Source organism: Diadema antillarum, unplaced genomic scaffold (genome assembly GCF_040938485.1).
Source record: "Diadema antillarum isolate AM-2024a unplaced genomic scaffold, OU_Dant_1.0 seq00001279_RagTag, whole genome shotgun sequence".
NCBI lineage: Eukaryota > Metazoa > Echinodermata > Echinoidea > Diadematoida > Diadematidae > Diadema > Diadema antillarum.
The window spans coordinates 329,372-353,800 of NW_027272059.1; the positions used below are offsets into that span (position 1 = coordinate 329,372).

Here is a 24,429-nt window from a genome sequence, read left to right on the forward strand (position 1 = left end):
GTCTCCCGATTCCCGATTCCGATTAATCAAATTTCCTCTGAAGAACTACTCACTCCACATGCAGACATTTGTCATTACCCCTCACTTCGAGTAAATGAGTACATTAGCCTCTTGTGAAACAGGAACAAATAGCTGAAAGTCAGTAATGCAAACTATGCTAATATTTGCAGGAGTATAGACGAGATCCCAGAACCAAAACTGGAAGGACAATTAGTTCACCAGTACACCGAAAGCTCACTGATGGCTTTTCTTTTCACTGACTCATGTCACACTGAGCATTTAAACAATTTCTGGCTGTGAAATGCAACATAGCATCTTCCCTGCATTTACAATCATCGGATGCAGCACGTCTAAGTGTTGGTGACATTTTCGGTTCTCGCATTACCCCTCAGTCCGCCAGTGGCAGGGCAAGAGCTAATTTACAGCCTGCATAGATTCAGTGACGAGCACCGTAAAGCATTCACAGACACCCTTTGAATAATGGATGTAGCGAGTTGGACTGAAGCGTGAAAAGGGCTGTCACTCCAGCTGCCATCTTTAAGTACACATGATGCAAAGAGCCAATGTCAAATAGCATCATGGACTTGGCCACCCCAGGACAGAGTTGTGCATGGGCCAAAAAGGATACATTGTCTTTGCACTGCTTTGAACACTTACAAAGATACCCACAGATACATACACATGTGCACTTTGCATTTATGAAGCTAGTGCATACCAACATTCCTGGATGACCCTTTCGCATTTGTATGTTTCCAAAACAGATTACCAACATGTGATTTTCTTCTCTTTTTTTTTTTACCTCAAACTACAAGTATGTAGAGAAAAAAATATCTGTTTTATTATGATAATTCAATTTTGGATGCAAATGACATGGCCCAAGATTATGCAACTCTATCATGGTGTGCCCAAAGTTTAACTGACTACGGTCAAATTCACTGTACAGCCTTACTTTTGACATGGTCATACAAATAAAGATTTACATATGTAAACAAGTGACTGTAAAACAACTTGTTCTGAAACAAAAACAAAAAATTGCTTACCAACTTGCTGAGAACATACACGATACTTTTCAGTAGTTACAATCTGTGATCACAGATACCTTATCTCGTGTATCTAAGGATGCATTTATCGACTCACTTCTGGCATAGAATTAAGGTTTCCAAACAACTTTCATGGAGGTTTGGGCAGATGATTAAAAAAAAAGCTGTTTTGATTATGGCATTTGAAACGCCTTTCTGAAACATCAAAAAGAGTGCGATCTCAAATGTGTTTGAGCCAGAAAAAAGTTGTTTTGAAGTGTGTTTGTAGCTCGGACCTAGATCCATACAGTACCAATGTGCAGCATGCTCCTCGGGTCAAACAATGCAATGGAGCTGTACAGTGACAAGGTCTTCCTCTCGACTCAAAATAAAGATGATAAATGCAACAACTCCAAAAAAAAAACCCACTATCCGAAAGGCCTTTGCAAACATGTTTCGATAGTGGGTATTGAAACGTGTTAGAAACGTGGGAAGATGATACACATAGCCCATAATCTGTTCTACCACAAGTTCATTTTTTTTTTTTTTAGCCTTGTCATTCCGATGTATGTAATATCACAAACACCTTCAAATACTGAAGTAAACAAGGGGTGAACATGATACTTTGTTTAGTATATGTCGAGATGTCTTTAGGTGGTAGTTGTCGGGGTTTTTATTAACAATGATATGCAGTAACATTCATTGTGTCATTTCATGTAGACTTTTTTTTCTTCTTTTTCACAGCCACCTTATGGGAAATGTGCAAGACTGGGTGTATTTTTGACAATAGCTAGTACATGACTAAACTACCCCTGAACTTTTCTGTGAACTCTGCCTCTGTTTGAGAGCCACAGACACTGATGGCAATCATGTTTGCAAAGCACTGTGGGAAGTTACATATAAAACAACAGCAGCTTATAACAGCAACTAGCCTTGATGAAATACCACAACTTTTTCATAGTCTGGAAGCGAAGCCAGGGGGCTCTGATAGGCAAATCTGACATGTTGCAACCAAGAGATGAAAATACTGAGAGGAAACTGAGGGATGATTACATCAACATGCAACCTTAATGTGATACAACACCACTACAAAAGCAAATCACTACGTTCTGAATCTTGCAAAGGAAATATACACCTTTCATAGAAGGAGATATGAAAAAAAAACCCAATCTGATAAAAAGTGAGACCGATTTGATACATTTTCAGTTATCTGTAATTCTGCTTTATCAATATGCTACCTCATTCAATCCAACTAGAAATAAGTGACACCATGTGCCTCTAGTCTTATTTTCTTACATTATATTAAAAGTGATGTTATTTCACATACCCAAGCACAACCAGCTGTCCATATCTTGTGGCTAGTGTCCCCGGTGATCTCTGACCATCGTCGTCAAAGTTGCACGTTCCTGGTGGAATCTCGCCCTTGACAACGCCAAGCCCACAGTTATCTTGTCCACTCCTGCACAAAATAAAAAGAACATACAAGATTATCATGATTAGTGACTGTCTCCCTTCTGCCTCATTTCCAGAGTATTGATACCAAACTTGCATGACTACCAAACACAGAAAAATGTTCACATATAAAGTGAATTACCCTGTCAGGTGAATCAAACACTGCTTAAAAAATTGTACAAACTTATCAAATGCCAGTGCACACACAAAGTCAGCAGTAAGTCCCCAAAACATCATAAAAATAGCTACACGCAATCTCCAATACAGAGACAAAGAATATCCTGAATCTTAGAACTGGTATCTTCATTGCATTACTGATCATGAAATATAGACCTCTATCTCTCTCTAAAAACAACAACAACAACAACAACAAACAAACAAAAACAAAATACATAATGTGTAATGCTATAAAGGTTTGATATGAATGTCAAGACTTACTGCTCAATGATGCTTGTTAACGTGAATGTGCACTGAAGGTTTTTCGTGTGTTCCTGACCTCATGTTCAATGCAAAGATTACATGGAATATTTATGGCAAAAGGCATCTTACACATCACTCATATCTCATCCCTTCTATGTCATACTCTTTATCAAACACCACACATGGCACACACACTTTCTCTCTCTCATTTTTTTTCTATATTTCTATCTATCTATCTATCTATCTATCTATCTATCTATCTATCTATCTATACACATCAATCTATCAACCTATATATTCCCCTTACACACACATACACACAGACACTTATCTCAGTGTCTCTGGATGCACACATAGCTCTGAGCTAATAAAGATTATAATTCCTCCCTGATTGAATGATGGATTTTGCAGCTCTGCTCCCATCATGCCTAGCCCATCAAATGATAATGGTGCCGAACGCTTTTCTTTGGAATTCCAACGCTGCATCCTCTCAAGAAGGGCTGCACTTGGTCAGAAGTGATTACCAGTCGTTTATCTAATGGGCATGCTCATGCTGCCATACAGGACTTTTGACAGTGACAGTGTACCGCTGCATGCAGTCTGTAGCGTGTGCATTCTTGTAACACTTGGGAGGCTGAGTGAATGCCATGTGAGACATAGTGACTTGCACTCAAACGAGTCTCGTATATTTTGCACAGTTCTTTGTCCATACATCTTCACTTCTGTAAAGTTTTCCTTCAATGTACACTTAGAAAAGTGTGTGGTTTACAAATGATGATCATGATGTAATGATGATGGTGTTGATGTTAGCAGAAACAACAGTAATAATAATAATGATGATAACAATAATTAAGTTTGATTGCAGCTTGCCATTAACTGTGACGTCTCCACCTTCACATGCGATTGACTATTCTCTTCATAGGTTTGGTCATTTATTTACATTCTTGGGTTTTTTTTTAATTCTCTAATCTTGTCCATTGACCTTGAGGACTGAACTTTGACACTCCATGCATCATTAAATTATGAACCATTATGGCAAATAACATTAAACATTGGACTTCTGGATAGAAATTCTGGCAAGAGATCATATTTTCAGCTAACTTTCAATGACTGTTGACCTTGACCTTTGACATTTCATTCATCTAATTTCAAATGAAACTTTTTAATTCCATCCTTCCAAGCAAGTTATGTTACCACTGGAAGTTCCTAGAGATAGCTACAATTAAAAATGACATTTTAGTTCAAAAAAACAGTGACAACTGACCTGACTTTTTGGCTAATATCCTAATCATTTCATTCAACTAATTTCCATCTTTCCTACAAAATCATACCCTTAGGACTTACACATTTGGAAATGGCAATTTAGTCAATGTTTGGTAACCGTTGACCTGTATGCTTTTCCCTGTGCAAATACTTTTCAATTCCAATTCTCTCTATCAAATAGCATCAGCACAGAGTCCTTCCTGGAGATGTGGCCTTTTTAACAACATTTTTAGCAAATGTTCATTGACCTTTAACCTCAAGGAATTTTGACAAAAATCTTGTTTATAAGTTCACTGATATTTGTCCTTTGACCTTGAGAGATTTGGCAAAACTCATATGAACACATTTAAACCTGATAGGGCAGACTAGGAGTAAGAGTATTACGCAAATCCACCAAAGGTTTATCTTTAATCACATAGACGTAATCTGCGGCATATGGATGGCCTCACAACCCAAATACATAACGCCTCAGGCACCCTCTAAGCAAAAGGCATAATGATCTCACATTTCACCATGCTATCCAAAGATTTAAGATCTAAATGCAAGTGATATCATACTGAAAGTAGGGAAAACAGAAATTTCATGATGTCCTTCTACGGAAACTGCACTCCATGTTCACGTTGACTGATGAAAAGTGCAGTCAGTCATTCAGTAACAACCCCCTTTTATCTGATGATGGTGCCATCGCTAGATTGTTGAAACAATTTCATACGCAGGACAGCAAATGCTTCTTTTAGTTTACCAAGGAAATTGAGTGAAATCTAGAGAAGATTTGGACACAAGTAAATGGGAAGATTGTAATGCTCTGACTAAAGCAACATATTTGCAGATGTGAGGGATATTACTATTCTATTAAGCATATGTATACAAATATACTTTGCATGTGACAATTTTAGATGTTGTAAACATACTCTACAGCATAATTCTAATGAATATGGTCCTGTTATCAAACTTTTAAGTATATTTGAACACAGAGTGGACTTTTTACTTCATGGCATACCTAGCAAGTTCTCCTTTTCTGAGTCAGAACAGACCACTTATGAGTCAACCATAATACATGTAGCACCATTGTATACACTGAACAAACATGTCATTGTCACCGTTTGAACGCATACTTTGGAAGCTTATGCAGTGTTTATGTGTTCATACACATCAACTGAGTACAATCAGAACTACATTATTCAAATCCTTGGGAGATGTGTCTAGGTTTACAAAAAATACATCAGCCCTGCAATCTCATTGTTCTCTATCTGACATTCAATTAAAAAACTAAAAATCATGTAATTCATTGTCTGCCATGGAATGATTGAATGTAAGTGGCAGACAAACAGTGAATGCAATTTGAAGTAAAAATAGCACTTTAATGATGACGATTGTAATTGAGAGGAAAGAATGAAATATGATAGTCTACAACAAATACCCACAAAGTATGAGGCTTTTAACTGCGATACGGTACATTCAAAATATGTATTACGCACTGAAGTGAAGTCAGGGTTTCTGCTACAACATAAACTCTTGATACGTAGCTGTTATGCGTCATATTATACCTCTGAACCCCTTCTGACACAACACGTACAGCCTGGGCCCTAAGAATAGCTCTTTCGCGGTAAGAGGCTACTTTCCGCTGCAAGAAATTCTGAAATAGACTACATGTAGGCCCACAGGGGAAACAGAGACCTTTATAGAACAACACTGCACACTGTGATGTGACAGTCTATTCTAGTCACGGATATTTTCTATAGTCTTCGAGTGCGATTTGAACCAAAACTTCCAGGACAAGGTCCACACATTTGTAAGTCCATTCTGGACATAAAAGGGCTTCAAAAAAAGTGTGAATGGCATTGTACAGTAAAGCCACACAATGTTACAGTCAATCAGAGTAAAAAACAATGTCAACCTTAGCAGGGACACATGTACTTGGAATGCTCTTTCTTTTCAAAATGAAATCACTTTCAAACATGTTTTACACAGAATAAAAAGGGAAAACAGAAACACTCTCCTCGGCACACAATGAAAAGTGAAAGGGGAGGGGGAGGAGGGTATTTGAGAGGAGGTTAAAGTGATGGCTAGGGTCTCTAATGCAGGTCAGTGGGTGACTGCTGGTCAGGTTCAGCACAACAATGGGGAGTCTGCTGGAGGGCTTGTGGTCACCTCAAACCAGGTAGATCATCTAAGTGAGCGAAAAAACCACACAACTGTTTCTTCTACTCTTGAAAACACAGAATTCTGGTTATAAATACTTTGAGTCTAGGATTCATCATACATGTAGTTCTGTGCCCATAAAACTGAAACTGACAAAACTAGGTCTGGTCCATTATAAAGGTCTCACCTCCTAGTCAAAGAAAGAGCTCAATATTTTTTTTTCCCCGCCTGTCCCATAATCATGCAAGTAGCACACCTCAAATAAAGGAAGTTTTAAAGAACTTGAACATGCTAACTTACTATCAGAGACTACATACATAATGACTGTGAGATGAAGATATCCATGGTAATCTCCTGCACGTAGAAGATTTTAAAAAGTGCATACATCCAATGCACTGTGAAAAAAAAAATGAATCAAATAATCACTGAATATAACATCAATAACAGAAAAGTGGGTATTGAATATATATGTATTTGACAAGCAATACATGAGATTAGGTTACATGTAGATCATTTTATTTAGGACATTAAATTCTCAAAGAATCAAGGCAAAAGAGCCCCTCTCCTAACCAGCCTGAACCATATCATGCTCTCTACTCTACTTACATGTACCTCTTGGCTGGACACTGTCCCATTTTGACACAATCAGAGCTGAACCCAATACACGACGCTTAACCACATCACCAGGCCAAACTCGGCTTTCCAGTTTGTTTTTCACGGCATGACTACACTTTCTGAGAAAGTTCTCGCCAGAAACTAATTGATTCTGGGCTCACTTTTCAGTGCAGAGAGCACACTGTCTGGATAGAGACTTAGGGTGAATCCTCCGTCTAAGCCTGCGCTTGTCCTAGCTGCTTCCCATAGTCTGCCTACTAGGCCTCACTGTTGCAGTAATCAAGATGGCAAAAATACATTCAACTACATTCGGCAATGGGCTCCCTGATGTCACACTCACATCAAATTAAGTTGAACTCAAAGTGATACGTCGCACAACAGTCACAGCACATGGAACCTCCCCCTCAAAGCAAGGCTAACAAGGAGGGAGGGCGAGCTGATTTGAGAGTGCTGCTACGACGGAGTACTTACATTGACTTCTGACTTTGAAGCTCCTTGGTTTAAAGATACAAACCACTTAAACTGTCCACTGATTGTCCCGATTACTAATCCACCACTGGATTATTTCAGGGGGCCCTTCGTTAGTGATATATGTCTACAGATGTGCCGCATTGTACTTTGTGTATGAGAGACAGTGTGTGTGCGAATGTGTGCATGCACGCAAGTAAATGTCGGGGGGGGGGGGGGGGGGTGGCACAAATATGATACTTAGCCCTGGCAACTACTACAGATACAATGACAGTTTTATCAGCAGTTGACTCATATCCAACTCTGTTACAGAACAGAGATTAGCATTTGAGGAAATAAGATATTTATTTCCAATTTGAGAACTTAAATCATTAGAATCTGCCAAGAAAGCCACAGTGTATGTCTATCTTTCTTTAAACTCGGTAGGAAAAAAAGAAACAAACAACACCCGCTGACACGTTCATCCTCTTGTCTAAACTCATCTAAATTGCTCCATCCTGACCTTTGACAAGTACAAGTAAGTAGGAAACAAATGGACTAATAGTTTTTCCACCTGTTTAAAGATTGTGTAGGCCTACAGTTTATGGTTATCTACACTTGTAGGCACATATGATGCCTTCTTTTGTACACTGTATGACTGTGAAAATTCACAAGCTCTTGAGATATATTTATACAATGTAAGTTGTTTACTAAAACTAGGTCTACTTACTCGTAAGTTAATTGTAAGTACAGCTGTAAGAGATAATTGTTCCAAAGGACAGACAGAAACACACACACACACACACACACACACACATAAAATATCTATTTCAGAAATATGTAAATATAGCCAGCTAAATCCTGGTTCACAAGTTATATTCTGCTCATTTAATTCTCTATTCATGGGATGTGTTTCATACTCATTCAATGGGAAGGAGCATATTGACACATTGGAAAAGGGCATGTAAGAATTTACCTTGAGAGCTTCAATCAAACAAACACTTCATTAGACATGCTTCTGGTAAAAACATCTTATGTTTACACGTACAATCAATACACACACTCAGGTTTTGTGTAATTTTGAAACATGGTCAAGCTGGCTTCAATAAATGGGATAGATATAAAACTAGCAAAAATAAAATCTAAAAAAGGCAAGTTACAGAAACAGTGATACTAGAAGCAGGTACATAAGCAACACTGTTATGTTAAAGCCATCTACTTTTTTTTTTTTTTTGGTAATTGTTCTGTGAAGGTAGCAAATAGCTTAATGAAGCTTTTTTGCCAATGGCTGGAAGAAGTCTGCATGAATTTCAGCATCAATCAAGAATGAATCAGGGTCTGGATGATAAGTTTAGTTTCTGTCTAAAAAATATGCCAAGTTTCAACTGACTTAACGAGTACATGGCTACCTTTCAGTCAATGCATTCTTTCATTCTGATTTTGTTAGACTAGAAAAATCGAAAGGAAATTTCTCCTCACAAATTTCCCTCAATGGAATAACAATTATAGATCTTCTTTCTTTTAAGCAGAAACCCTATCATTTTGGGATTTTCTTTCATGAACCTACTTCACACACCAAATTCTTCTGTGGACACATACGTTAGGCTAGCAAACCAAAACAGAGATGTTGTCACCAACACAGAGAAATACACGTATGTTTTTAAATGGTGCAATGAAAGACTGTGTGAACACCAATCCTTGAATAATTTTATGGTTGGGTGAATTCAGAATTTATTGTAAGCCATGCCGAGAAGTAAAGACAGATACATTTGTACTGTGCAAAGGCCAAAGAAGAATACACAGTTTTATAAACTTGTCATTCAAAAGGCAGAGCTGACAATGTGAGCATGAAAAACAAAACAAAACAAAACAATACAATACACCACTCATTGCTTGAAATCCATTTCATTGATGTAACAGTCATTCATTCAAAGCATCATCATGAAGTAGAAATATTCATTGCTTTTTTTCTTCAATGAAACCCATCATGACGATGAGTTCAGACAACAGTCATCTGCATGTCTTCTATCATTTCCCATGAAAGAATAGCTCAACAGGTATCAGTCTTCGAGGATGAAGGGAGCACGTTTGCACTCATAGCGGCTAATCAGAGCTCCCTCTCTCTCTCTCTCACAGACGATGTCAAATGACAATTGTTCCTCATGATTCACTGGATGACACACACCAAGAACAAACAAACTTGGCAATCAGCACACAGGCTATCCTGGTGGTGCTCTCATACAGGCAAAGTACATTCCCTGATGAGGGGACTGCAGTCAAGGATGGTAGTAATCTACCATTGCCAAGGAACTAGACTGTCATGAAAACAACCAAATGACTGGGCACCCTATATAATGATCTGAGTATGCCAGCACACAGCATGATTGATGTGAAGTGCACAAAAGACAGTACCTTACACTGAGTTTTGTTCTACAGGCACCCTGTAGTATAACACATATCTTTTCAACCTTTAAAGGTAGGGGATACCTTTTACAGACCTCCCAAAATGCAGCAAAACATTAAATATGAACCTCAGGGGACTTGCTTAGGCCACTGCTTAGAAATTTGGAAGTCAACAGTTATCTAAAATTTGAATAATGCACAAAACTCAACTACTCAGTAGTTCTGTGTGTCAGCCACACTTAAGCCTTTTTGTTGCATTCTTCTGTATTTGTGATCTATAAACACAAATCTAAAAGTACAAGAGCTGATGTAATAACATATAGAGTGTTTGGCAAGAATGTATATAGAAATGTTTGTAACTGTTGATGAACTTTCTTCACAAAATATACATGATGGACACACATGCAGTACATGGGTCTGCAAAGGTAGCCTAGTAATGTACTGGAATTTACGGTGAGCCCCGAAAACAATTCCATTCAAAATCTAACGGTCAAAAAAATTTACTAAATGTTACCTTCCACTTTCAATACTTTATGGGAGTTTCTAAAATGATACTCTCTTCAACATACCACTGTATTTATACAACTCTTCATTTAAGGCGTGCAAATGGGATTCCCTACCTTTAAAGAGACAGTCTGTGATTTTCATGCTATATGAAATGAAATTCTTTACTATAGCCTGGCAGCCAAACATTACATTGTTTGAGAGCTTGATGACAGGATTTATAGTACACAAGAACTATCTGCTGTATCTATTAAATACAGGTGTATAAAATTATTCTAGGAATTAAGAAAACTGGCCTAATCTATTCACACAATCTACCAACAGGTAAAGGGAATTCTTGAGTTGAACTGTGAAATAAACAGGGCTCCACTCAAGCACAAGCTCTCTATTGTCATTTTACTTCATATCATTGCATTATTTTGGCCCTGAAATCAATTTATTTGCTAATCAACATGGGAACACTCACTTGCATTTTATAATGCAAATATGAATATTACAGTAAGTCACCAGGTGGTGTCAGTCACAATCAATATTCAACTGAGAAGTTCTTGTGAAGAGTGCAAATAATTAGAAAAAAGAAATTGTAGCTCTGCTGTTAGGTGCATACGTGGAGATTATTAGAAGACATGGGACTTTTGCTTCAGTGTATAGTACACAACTAATTCCTGTATATTCCATTTATTTGGTAGAAACATGTACATGATATGATAAAATCATTAGATTCTGCACTGAAGGTGTGTGATTGGTTTTTGATGAATAAAAGTCACAATGAATTTTGATCAAACTGTTTACATGGTAAACCAAGAATGTAAATAGAATGAGATCATATTCAAAAATAATAGAATATAAGAGGTAAACATCTTAAACTTCTTGGTGTTATAATCGAAGAGTACTTGAGTTGGAAATATCACATCAATGGTAAAACTGTGTATGTCTGGCAAATATATATCTAAAATTATCGGTATTCTGAAAAGACTTAGGAGTTTTTACCACTGTATTTCAGTAAATTTATAAACCATGATTTTACCATTCATATTGTACAATTGTATTTCTGCGGGGGAAATATGCACTCTATTTATTGAATAAAGCATACATTTTCAAGAAGTGTGCAATCCTTGCTATAGCAAATTCATATCTTTTAAAACTTACTGATTCCCTTTTTAAGAAGTTGAATATACTCGCATCAAAATTAGCATAAGATTTTTGGGTCCAAGAATGTGGAACAATATACAATGCTTTGTAAACACAGATTTAAAACAAAGCCCATCACATGTATCATTTGGGAGAAAATATGGTTACAGCTGATTTCACACTATTTCATAAATGTGTAGTCTTAGATTGTTATGTTACATATGTCCCTTTTTGTAAATTGTTTTGTTTTGTTTTGTCCCCTGAAAGTCCATGTTCTCCCTGTTATTGTATGTTGTGCCTGCTTAATATATACTTATATGCTTATACCTTAATGTTTACTTAATTAATAACTGATTTACATTGTATTTTCAATGACACATCATTCTTATTATGTCTATGGGGTTGGACCTCAAAAGGTCAATGGCCTATTGCTGTTCCTTTCCACACTCTCAATCTCATCTGAGTCACACGCATTCATTTCTATGTACATTATGTCAGCTACTGTTTTATCCTGTACATAATACTATGACAAAATCTTACAGCTTAATATCCTTTTTTATGAAAAGGTATAAATAATTATTATCCCTTTTCAGGGGAAGAGTATGTAAATGTATATTGGGGATATACAGGCTATGCTTTCGTGAGTTGTAAATTTTGCGAATATCAGTCAACTCACAAAGTTTGCACAGATAAAAATACCACAAATTAAAGTATATAATTGTACCTTTTGTCTCCATCCAGGGTAAAAACAGAATTGTTATGATGCTACTGATTTTACTCGATGCTGGTCGCACACTTTGAGTCAATATAGTTCTCCTTCTTTAAACCAGAGACATTCATTGGCAAATTGGCTGACTGCCTCGGACAAAGACAGTGTCTTTTGAGAAACCTAAATACTATCTTTTTTATGTTAATCAAGAAAGTTACAAGCGTAAGTAAGGTGTGCATGTGCACTTACAGTGTACAGTGCACATGTAGTACAGTAGTTCAATAAACAATGTGCACTGAGGACACTATCATATTCTTTTTTGTTCCTGGGAAAGAAACATACCAAGGTTTATAATAGATGATAAAACACTTGTTTTACTACATTATCTGTTATAATGTGTATAAATACAGCAGAAGAAGAATGATTAAATGCACACAAACTCTGATACTTTCATAGAAGATGTGTATGCAATCATTTCCTCATTCAAAGCAGTTGGTAGACACACAAGTCTTTGATGAAGCACAAGACTAAACGACGAAAATACATGCCCTTCACTCTATGAATGCAGAGCATGTCTGGCTTGAACATTGGCACCCATGGCAAGCCAGCGTGCAGAAGCTGGGAGTGACAGTTTCCTTTCAGAGTCAACTGTGACAGAGACACAAGACAGGCCTTTCAGTGCAAGAAGCAGGTGTTCAAACCTCACCCTCGGCAAACACAAGAGGGAGCAAAGATGTGTTCAGCTGATATTCATAAACATTGGCATGGTGTGTGTGTGTGCATGATTGTAGCTGTGCTGAAGTCTGTACATCACAAGGGCATCTTCATAAGATATGTAAATGCCTTCATTTTAGCTGCGCCCTGAGGCCAGGAATGCAAGATTTAGGGTGGAGGACTGTGCATGACGGAAATTATGCTTCCCATTTTCTGACTTGGGAATTAGGTAAATGTTTCATGTCAGCCCATATTCAGGTAAACAGATACTTGTGACGGTTGCATCATGCTTCACAAAGGTAGATAGTCAAAACTGTAGATTTTTGCCGCATTTCATGCCTCTCTGAATAGTCTGATGCTTTAGAGATCAGAATGAGTTGCATTTCCCAAATACAGAGCATAATAGTAATACTGTAAGAGCTTTTATTTTCACGAATTTTATGAATCACTGCTGGGGTGCAAATTTAACAACACACGAAAGGACAGACATTAGTGCACTCTCGATAAATCTCAAAAACGACATCTTGCCAGAATGCCTGTGACCTCATTCGCAAAAATCTGTGCAGCTTTTACAATACAGTTGTACCTCACGTTTCATGAAGATTTTGCACGATGTGACAGTTACTGCACATTGGATAGTATCATCAGAAGATTCTCCATTATCACAGTATTTCTGAAGTCAAATACCTTGAGTTTTTTTTTTTTTTTTTTTTTACAGATCTTGCTGTTATGACAGCAAAGTCCATTTTAAGTAATTGATTACATAATCACAGCAAGAAGTCTTCAAACCCTACTCAGAGCAAACAAAGTTAGGATTGTCTGTTACACATACACTGTAATATGAAAATGAGTTTTATCTACAGTTTTGTATTTAGCTTGAAGTACGAATTCTTGTTCAATTCAAACTTATAACTGGTTATAGCTTCACTGTGCAAAAAGTTCTACATTGTACTTATGATAGACTTTGTTGAAATCTATTCAGTCAGTAAAATGTAACGGATCTACGTATGTCACATGATCAAAATTAGTCTAAGAAACCTGAAAGGAATAGCAAAGATGCACATAGAATGCAGTACATATCATCACTGCTGTGTCAGGCAAGTTTCAAGAAGACCATTAATAAGATTTGTACCAGAGTATGACAAAATTAAGTCCTTCCACCTGCAGGAATGAACATTCAGAGAAGGACCCCATGCATTTTTAACAGGCAATTGCCCATAAACAGTATTCCCTGCTCAGTAGTGAGTTTTAGCTGCCCCAGGCATGTGGCTTTGTTATACCCTGCACCGACAAGATGAGCTTCATTGTTATAGCAACAAGGAAGTGTTATGGCTGGCATTGGATTCTCTGTCATCATGGTGATCTACATTACATTTCATGATAACAAGAAACTGTCATTTTAGAATGAAAGTGGCACTTAATCTACACACTTGTGCAAAACCAAATGTAAATACCCCAAGTGCTCTCTTTGCATGACAAAATCACAGGTAATGTCAACACTACTCGTCAGAGCAAACCACATTCCCACGATAAATGGCTTCTCCAAACTGGCTGGAACTGACCTGATGTTAATTTCAAGACCTCATCAAAGATGTATGAGAATGAGGGCAATACCCCTGAGCAGTAGTCATTCTAATATAAAGTTGTACATGTCACATCGCATACAGCTGTACACGTGTATATCACCCCGTAACAAGATTCCAAATGGAAGGCTGCATCAATGTCAGCAGACTAGCAATGACAGTCCATGCAAAGTTAGTACACAGTTTGTACTCCAATTAAAATACCATGTCAATCAACATGATTCATCCTATACAGATCACATACTCAGACTGATGTACTGTATAAGCAGTGTATGATTACAAGATTTGTTCCACATGATCCTTCAGACAGCTACAACAGTGTACCACTAGTACCAGGCAATCAAATTAACCAGCACTCATTGATTTGATTCTCTTATTGCTCATGGCACCTTGTCCTTGCTTATCCTTCTTAAATAATTACACTGTAACATGATATATTGATTGTAAGAATCAATGTAGAGTGCTTTTATGTAATGCTATCATACAACAACTGCCATTAATACACCATATCTCAATACTCATAACTACACTCAGTGACTGGGTACAACATCTTAAATTACTACACATGTACAAAAGTGTTGCATCTCATTATAAAACCAAACTCTACATACATTGTACATTGCACACAATTGCCTAATAAAACAGGTTGTCATATCCTCTTTGGGCAAGAAAATAAGAAACACAATAAAAGAAAGTCTAACAAACCCTAGCTTTCAAAAGATTTAATTTGTTTCTTAATATAGGCTTCCAAATACATAAAAACCATTCCTATTCAAAGCATTCAGATATCATTGACTAATACAAAGGTTGTGTAACTTTTTCCATTCATCCTCATCTCAAACAAAATTCTCCTTTTACAAATTGTAATGTATTGCAAATAAACGTAAACATTTTGTCACAAGCAGTCTGGTCTATACACGGACTGTAAGCTGCATGCTAGTGAATGAGGTGTTCCAACGCACTTACGCACAACACGTCGAGGTCAAGTGGGGTCACAATTATTTCCAGTAATGCAGAGTTACAATGTACTGTGCAGCAGCCATTGGCAGAGCATATCAGTATATATGCAGTAATTACATTTAATTTTTTTCTCTTTTTATCATGACCAAAACATTGTCAGTTTACAACACAAATGCATCATCAGAGCACTATATTACTTCATAAATGTCATATTTCTTTTCCCAATATATTCATGTAAAAAAAATCGCTGAGAAAATAGGGATAGAGATACAGGATGTAGTGCACCATGTTTTCAAGTACAATCAAATACAGGATGTAGAGCTCGCACTGTAACAGCACAGCATCGTTACAGAAATTCTGTAGCACTGCTGCTGTTTACAGGTATATGGGATAAGGAGAACTGATCAACACAAAGAAGAAACACATGTGGCTTTAAACAATTAATTCACTAATTTCTTATTTCAAAACTAGTAAACTTCACTTTCAGCCAGCAAATATGCAGACTGTCAAATGACAAATGTTCGTCTAGGGTATATGTGGGTGCCTCGTAATAATTGTAACTTCGCAAGTATGGATCAACATACAGGAGCATCTTCTTCAGAATGTGCAATTTTTCACTCAAAGTAGCAAACGCCATTGCTTATCATCATATCGGTAAATGGTTTCGGAACAACTCGGTGATTTGGAAGAAATGCATACCATTGGTAGTCACATGTTTCATGATGCATATTTCATTTCCCAATTTGTGAGATATGAAATATGAATACAGAGCTTCACAACATAAAAAACCCATAATTTTCATGCAGCTGTGCTGTACTGGTACAGCCCATCTCCCCTAAGTAATACCATATTAACCAATTGCATCCTGCAACACCCACAAGCTACACATTCCTCTTGCACTCCAAGTCCCTTGGTCCCCCGTCACACTCACAGTGACCCACTGTAGCATAGACAGAACTGTGACATTTCGACTAGAGCTGCATTCTGCTGCACGCATCACACATGCATATTGATACAGCTCAGCTTTATTGCACACACTCCGTTGGACAGCTCGCATCTCAATATGCATTGGGCTATGCACTGATATTCCACATGTATGGCGGCTAACAGGAATTGACTGCTAATGTGGCACCACGCTGTGATGTGCAAATAAGAGACATCTCTGTCTACATTTATACACGTGAGATGGGTTTGCATAAAAAAACAAGAAATATGAAACTATGCTCCATCATTCTTTGTTTTAGCATGACTCATAACTGACAAAATCTTTCCACAAAATACAAACCGATTCAATCAAAATCAAGATCATCACTGCTACCATTAATGATTGATGATATATTACTGCATGTGGTAAACCGTAAAAGGTCCTGAGACAGTTACACAAGTGCAACTAATCTGAGGTGCTGAAAGAAATAAAACACACTGTGTACCTACAATCTAATCTGAGTGCACACTTGGCATTAGTCGGGGTGCCTGATTCATGAATGATGTAGGTGTGATAAAAATTAATCATTTGGCATGAAATTGAAGTCTGCCAGCCATTCACATACATGTACAGTGTTTCTGGAGAAATGATTTATATCATCACTGGCCGACTTTACGACAAGTCAGTTTCTATTCATTCAGGCAGGCAATGCACTGTGCTAAAAGAACGCTACTTGCTGAGAGAATGAATACAGACAATCTTGACAAGGAGATCAAGGGGCGGGTGGTACGAAGCACCCCCTCGAGGGCAGCCTTACAGCAAATAACCATGGCTCCTAGGGAGGTTGACATCTTAGACCTACAGTGTACTCCACCCAGTAGAACTAGAGAGAATTGCAACTATACCAGTTTCACATCATCATCATTAAATTGACTTGTCTGAGGAATAAATATCAACTTCAGTATGATCACTGGGGATTAGTCATAATTGAAAACAGTGGTTGCTCTGTTTGTTGTGCCCCCTAGGTTATTGTACGTGGGGATAAAACAAAGACCACTTTCTGTTTTGATCATAGGTAAAATCTCGACAAATTCATATGCTTTATTTTTTATATTCTTTTAATATATTTTTTTTTGGCTAAATCAACTGATATCCCATTAAATGAAGTGATATAAATCAGGATAGCACATCAAGGAGCTAGAACCAAATGGTCAACAAGCACAGTTTAACAGTAAATACTCACATACTTTACATCATTAATTATATGATAGAAATTACTTCATTGGTTCTTGCAAGCATTGTTAACATACTACACATTGCAAATGTTCCCCTCATTTTTCATAATTCGTAAAGAAATATTAATTTATGTTTAGCTCTCAAGTACATTGTCAACCACATAGAAAACAAACATTAATACAAATGTATTATATAACCCTCTGCAGAAATAAAGCATTTAAATGCATGAAGGCCATGAATGCCATTTTGAGCATCATTTATGCACGCACTTACTTGGAGGGATTTATCATGAAATCAAAGCAAGATACGAAATAAACCTTCTATGAGTTAACAATTTTCAGTTGCACTGTAGATGTACTCCCACCAGTACATCGGGCGATGGTGCAGCAGCCAAAAATGGAGAAAAACAAAATTAAACAACAACCCAAAGTATGATTTATTGAAGCACCATTGTCTGTGATAACATAAATTGCATTTTCAGCTGCTACATACCGCAGGGGGAAAATGCTCATAGCAACGTGCACAAATTTTATGTCTACTCAAGATGGCAAAGTGTTGTAGTCTGTGTGGGTGTTGTGTGTAGGATATCAAACTTGCACAGAGGCACATGTTCAGAGCTACATTGTATGGTAGAGCTGACATTCCAGTGTGTGAACTAGTATAACTAGCAGGATGTAATCCTCTGAAGAGGAATATTTTGAATGAAGGGAAACACTTAGCAGGCAAATCATATGGTATTAACAAAGAAAGAATTTGAGACTGTTTGAATGTTTTTACATCAGCTGCCATCAGGTACATGGTGTACATCTCTGAACAATTCAGAATAGCCGTCTTGGTCATGAGACTACATGTATGTAAAATATTTCTTGCGAAGTCATCACTTTTGTTTAGGACACAAAATGATGGAATAGATATACAAACGTACAATTGTACACTGGATAGTTCACAAACTTGAAAAAAAATATTGAATTAAATCTGTCTTAGAAGAAGCGCTGTGTGTAAAGGCATTACGTTTTAGAATACAGAATTTGCGATACAGTACACGTATGTATACATACAATTGTGTATGTATAATGTAAAGTCGGGGCAAAGGAATTTCATTTTCTTCATGGCTACACTGGTCATAGGATAAACATGACCATAATAGTTATTTTTAGACATCACAGAGCACCACATTTGCTGACATACTGACGATAATAAGGTCAGACTTTTCTTGACATTTGACTGATACAATATGTGCAGTGTACATTTGTATAATGTACCTCATTTTACAATGAGCCATCAGCTTTTATACAACGTCCAAGTAGATCCTTGTAATTTGATTGGAGGATTGTTGGTGACGTGATATTCAATAAGCACTCCATTCAGCGCGCCGTGCAATTTTGGTTCTATTTTTGCGTGCAACTTGGTTCGATTTTTTCGTTCTATTCCACGGTTCGGCACTGCATGTACTGTGTATTGAGAATGCATGTAACTAGCGCAGTGTACGTGTGCGGTACATGCATGCGCGTATGTAGGCCTTGCCTACGTAGTGCTAGTGTGTACGTGTGTTGACGTGTATGAGCGCTAGCGAAGCTTGTAGATGTAACTGAGCTGCAATAATTTAATCGCAGACGACACAATCTTGTTTATTTGTAAACATCAAGGGGGCCGTCAGAAATGGCGGCGGTTCAACCTAGTTTCGTTTTGCTAAATGACGACGAACTTGCGGAATTGGTTGATGCTGCGGACTCAACGAACACAAAAAAACAAATACAGTTTGCTGTGCATCGTCTGGAAGCGTTTGCTGAATGTGCTGGAACGTCTTTGGCTACAGTACAAGGCTACGGTAATGCAGAACTCGATAAGTTTCTGTCTCGTTTTTATGGTGGGTTACGGAGAAACAATGGAGATCTGTACACGAAGAAGTCTATGCACGCAATTCGATATGGACTTCATCGTCACTTTCAGGCCACCAAAGACATAGACATTTGTAATAGTGACATGTTTAAAGAGAGTGACAAGACTTACAAAGCTATGATGGTTAAACTCAAGCAGAGTGGGAAAGGAGCCGTAAAGCACAAGAAAGCGGTGAGTGCAGAAGACATGACGAAGATCATTGATTCACTTGATACAACAACCCCGATTGGTCTTCAGAATAAAGTCTTTATTGACGTTATGACATATTTTGCTAACCGTGGGAGAGAGAATCTGCGTAGTACGTCGATTTCAGACTTCGATCTAGAGGTTGATGAACAGAACTTGCGTTACATTACCCGTCGTGATACTATGACTAAATCAAGACGTGAATGTGAGGACGAGGCATGTAGCGGTCATATGTACGAAATTCCTGGTTCAAGCCGATGTCCAGTCCGATCGTTTCTTGCTTTGAAAGAAGTTTTGAACCCGGCTGAAAAGTGCATGTGGCAACGTCCAAAAGCCAAGGCGCCAACGGACGGTTCTCCGTGGTACATGAATGCACCGTTAGGGATTAACACAATAGGAAATAAGATGAGAGAGATCTCTGAAAAGGCTGGGTGTTCGCAAGTGTACACAAACCACAGTTTGAGGGCAACAACATGCACAGTGCTGGATGAAGCTGGCTTTCCGAATCGACACATCATGTCAGTCACTGGACATCGTTCGGAATCGTCTCTGAAGCACTATTCGCGTACAAGTGACAAAAAGAAGAAGCTTATGAGTGAAGCGCTAGCTAACGAAATGAGTGAAAATGCTCCAAAGCCAGCTGAGCCTGAGGTACAATCAAATGAAAATGTGTTGGAGGGGTTGGATAGCCTTCTTACAGATTCCCAAGAACAGTTAATTTTGAGCGAATCAAATTTCAATATCCAAAGTGCCACGTCAACCTCCTCGGTGCAACACTTCCACTTCCATGGTCCAGTTACCTTTTACAACAAGTAGGAACAGAACTAGAGAGTTAGACCTAAAGTTCTATGGACTGCTGAGTGCTATTGTGCACGTGACGTATGTGTTTGTGTTTGACATTTCAACTCTTTAATAGCGTTAAGAATTGAGAAAAATGTGTTGGAACTTTGACTCTTTCTTCAACTGAATTACGACGAGCGTTGAGGCTTTACTGCAAGTGTAAATGAGTTTCAAGATTAAACTTTCAACACTTTGATTCAGACATTCCGTTGGTTTTGAACTACTGACCTGTATCTACCTACATTGATTGCACAAGCCAGAAAGAGAACCGCAGTGGATCCACATGTAAGTATGGCTATATTTTTCATACATATTCTTCTAGGCCTAACTGTTACTTAGACCTACCCAACAATCCTCCAACCAAAAACAAAGATCTACTTGGACGTTGTATAAAACAAATAGTGTATGGTCTTTACTCGTGCAATGGAACGAGATTTCGCACTCGGTGAAAGATGAGGCGCTCTATTCAACTCGGCTTCGCCTCGTTGAATAGAGCGCCTCTATCTTTCACCTCGTGCGAAATCTCGTACCATTGTACTCGTGACCATTCACTATTTGTATACTATTTCACTGATATGGCTTCATAGCTGCTGAAACCAACTTTCTTCTAAGATGAAGCAATAAGATGAAACTTCCAACAACTTTGATGGGTAAGTGTCATGAAATCCAATGCATATAATACACGTATACTGTACACAATGTACAATCATACACAGTGCATACTGTATACGCCATATATTTGCGAGTCTAAATTTTCGCGAATAGGGAATTCCCGACGATTTCGTGAGTGGTTAAATTCACGATTGTGGAGTCTTGTACTGACCGGAGAAATGTGCACGCATACGTCACATACACATTGGGATCAGAGTCAATATTTTCTTGTGTCTTTAATTTTGCGAATAGCATCTGACTCGCGAAATTCGCGAAAATAAAAATCTTGTGAAATATTCGGCGTATACAGTACTGAATTGCTGGTTTGGTCATTATAACAATTCTCTGGGGTCCTGTATAATATCTCGAACAGGAAAGAGGTATAGGTGCAATGATGTATGTAGTAGACTTAATGAACATGACAGCAAGTCTTAATTAGCACAGCATGAATGAAGACTAGAACTTGCTCTACGTCCAAATCAATAACAGTCTATACTTAAAGACTAATTAACCTCCTATTCATCACACTATTTCTGGCCATTGCGATGGTTTTAACCATTGATAACTGACCTAATTTTTGCCTCATTATTCTCATACTACGTGTACATAAGCATGTACAGTTGTGTACATTCTGTGTATAATCTACCAGTACATTAGGCTTGGAGACTTGCCTGTATCCTACACATTAATGCAGTACCAGTATGCAGTATTCAAGTCTAGACACCTTTTCACTTACACTGCAGGTATCACCCATTTCATCACTATTCAGCAGTGTTAAATCATCACACATAACATACAGCCTCGGGTAGTGTGTTTTCATGGATAAAGAGAGAAGAATGTGAAGGCCATGTCATTATAGCACTCAGATTTTAATGAAGAATTATATTGGGGAGAATTTACATATTGCACCTTGTACGTGTGGTGACTAGTCACCTCTAATGCAGACGTTTTAGGATAAACATCTGCCATGTCCACTCACAAAACATGTACATGAGTGTAATGATGACAAAGCAGTCACTTTCAAAATCATGATTTCTATAAAATGAATCAACTTCAATTTGTACTAATCAGGGGGGCGTTTCATCAACGAGTTCGTCGGAATTTTCACCGACAAATTTGCTATCAGCCAATCAGACGCAAGGATTTACACTGACAACTGTTAAAAGCTAATGAAATCCTTGGTCTGATTGGCTGATAGCAAATTTGTCGGTGAAAACTCCGACAAACTCGTTGATGAAACGCCCCCCTGTTCTTTTACTTTCTAGGCACGAGAAACAAAAATCAAAGGGTACAGTATGCTTATTAAATTTTTCCGTTAGTCCATGTACAATTTGTACACTTACAACGTGTACGTTGGAAAATTGTCATGCTCATCATTTATGTCTTCTATGTCATCATGGACTTTTCTTTTGCATGTGTGCCATCAAGATATCCATTAATTGTAAAAGTGTGCATTTGAATACTGGTTCTACAGTCACCTTGGTGTAAAAGGCACAACCCCAACTTTGGGCATTTTTCACATTCAGGGAAGAAAAAATGTCCATGTGTGTTTACCGTACTCTGTGAGCATGTAAGAATTTTATCATACAATGCATACAGGCATAGTTATACATTCTAAGACATCAGGGAGAGATACAACATGTAGACAGTGTAGGAATGGGAGATTGCAGTCATCAATTTGCGACCAATGAAAGGCTGAAGAATAAATTGATGTATTTTGACACTTATCGGTAGTCAATTGGGCTTATGCCGAGGGGCATACACACGGCAGGGAGTGTGTAGTATTCATGAGTCAGTTTGATGGTGCAGTGTGCATACATTTTAGTGCATGACAGGTCTTAAAGAGGTGACTCAGTGAGTCACCACCTTTAAGAGGAGGGAAAAGACTGGAGAAGGAAGTCTGTGTGGGGTCAGGTCAATCCCCACACCTGGACAGAATAATGGACAAATACAATGCACACCTTCCATATCGTAGCTCAGGTATACATTTATACTGTAAGAGCAATAAGGAAAACTGCATAATTGCAAACTGTTCCGATAACAACAATAAGATATATGAAGCCACAATGAATGAACATGGAAAGGGCACTAACTTACTGACAGTCCTCACAGTCATAATATCATTAAAACAACCCGACTGAAGAGATCACTGACTGACAGAGAGAAAAAATATAGACATTACAACAACAATGATGAAAGTGACATGCTTTTACAATCATACTTCTCTTCACCAGCATCACTCTAAAAAAATCTTGTCAACTCTTGCTAAAATAGCACGACTATTTCTGTCAGCATTCTACACAAGTATGCCTTTTGGCACTAAAGTGATTGCATTATGCAACTTCAAGCATTGTGTATGCAGACAGGGCAAACAGCTCTCACCACAATAGTTCTAAACAGATGGCATGCTGAACTACAGTGAAAGACACTTTCACATTCCTGTTACCCGCTGAACCAAAAGGAATTACTATACAGCAACAATAACAAAAGTTTCATCTATGCAAAGAAGCAAAGCCAACAAAGGCAGTCATGCTCATTTGCAAGGCAAATTTTCATGCCATATGTCACTGAGACTGGTAGAGATTTTCATTTCAGGCCTTTCTTCAAAGCTTTTATACCCATCTATTGATTTTTCTGTTCCTACAAAGTTGTATGAAAACAATACAATAGGTATACACTGTAAGATTCATTACAACCCAATAACTTTCATCAGAGACTCCAACTCTCCCGCTTTTGACGGAAGATCTCCCGCCAAAAGCCCATTTTTGCAGACTCTCCCGTTCTCCCGCTTGAAATGATTTCTTACTTAATTTCATTGTATGTTGAAAAATAAGCCTTAGATACAGTGTAGCGCGAGAGAGCATCTAGAACCCTTGACCGCAAGGAACTTTACGCTCGTGCGCACATCAAGTTGGAGTCTCCCGTTTGCTACGGGTTTCAGGCGGGAGAATCTCCAGATCAGAAGGTGCTTGGGGGTTGGAGTCTCTGTTTCATTATTTCTCATCTTGTAATGCTTCAACTTGCCACTAATCAAGGACTAAAATGAAGAGAAAGTTCTGTGCAGTTGTATGAGTACAAATTTCATTACACATTTTTCTTTCTCAATTTTTTTAGTTTGTTAATACACTGTGTTCATCTGTAAATCTGAACATTGGTCCACAATGTGCATCACACTGTGAACATTGAATCTATAACATGCATATCTATCACATTTAAAGGCGCATAGTCCCTGTGGGTTAGAGGGCGCTGTTGGATGATACTGCTGATCACCGTTAGCATGATAAGAAGATTGCCGAAGTTGAGCTGTCATCAAGAGTAAAGTGCGTAGGT

At 38.0% G+C, this 24,429-nt stretch overlaps 2 protein-coding genes across 2 annotated transcripts in view; one reads left to right on the forward strand and one right to left on the reverse strand.

Annotated features, from left to right (window-relative positions):
* The window catches only part of LOC139745591 (E3 ubiquitin-protein ligase pellino homolog 1-like), a 65,503-nt gene that overhangs the window by 35,382 nt on the left and 5,692 nt on the right, over positions 1 to 24,429 (reverse strand). Inside the window, exon 2 of the mRNA XM_071655984.1 lies at positions 2,347 to 2,478. Coding sequence (XP_071512085.1) covers positions 2,347 to 2,478 — 132 coding nt within the window. The remainder of the gene's footprint in view (positions 1 to 2,346; positions 2,479 to 24,429) is intronic.
* LOC139745607 (uncharacterized protein KIAA1958-like) lies at positions 19,183 to 20,424 on the forward strand. Its single transcript, XM_071656002.1, has one exon. The coding sequence runs from the start codon at positions 19,183 to 19,185 to the stop codon at positions 20,422 to 20,424; it is 1,242 nt and encodes a 413-aa protein (XP_071512103.1).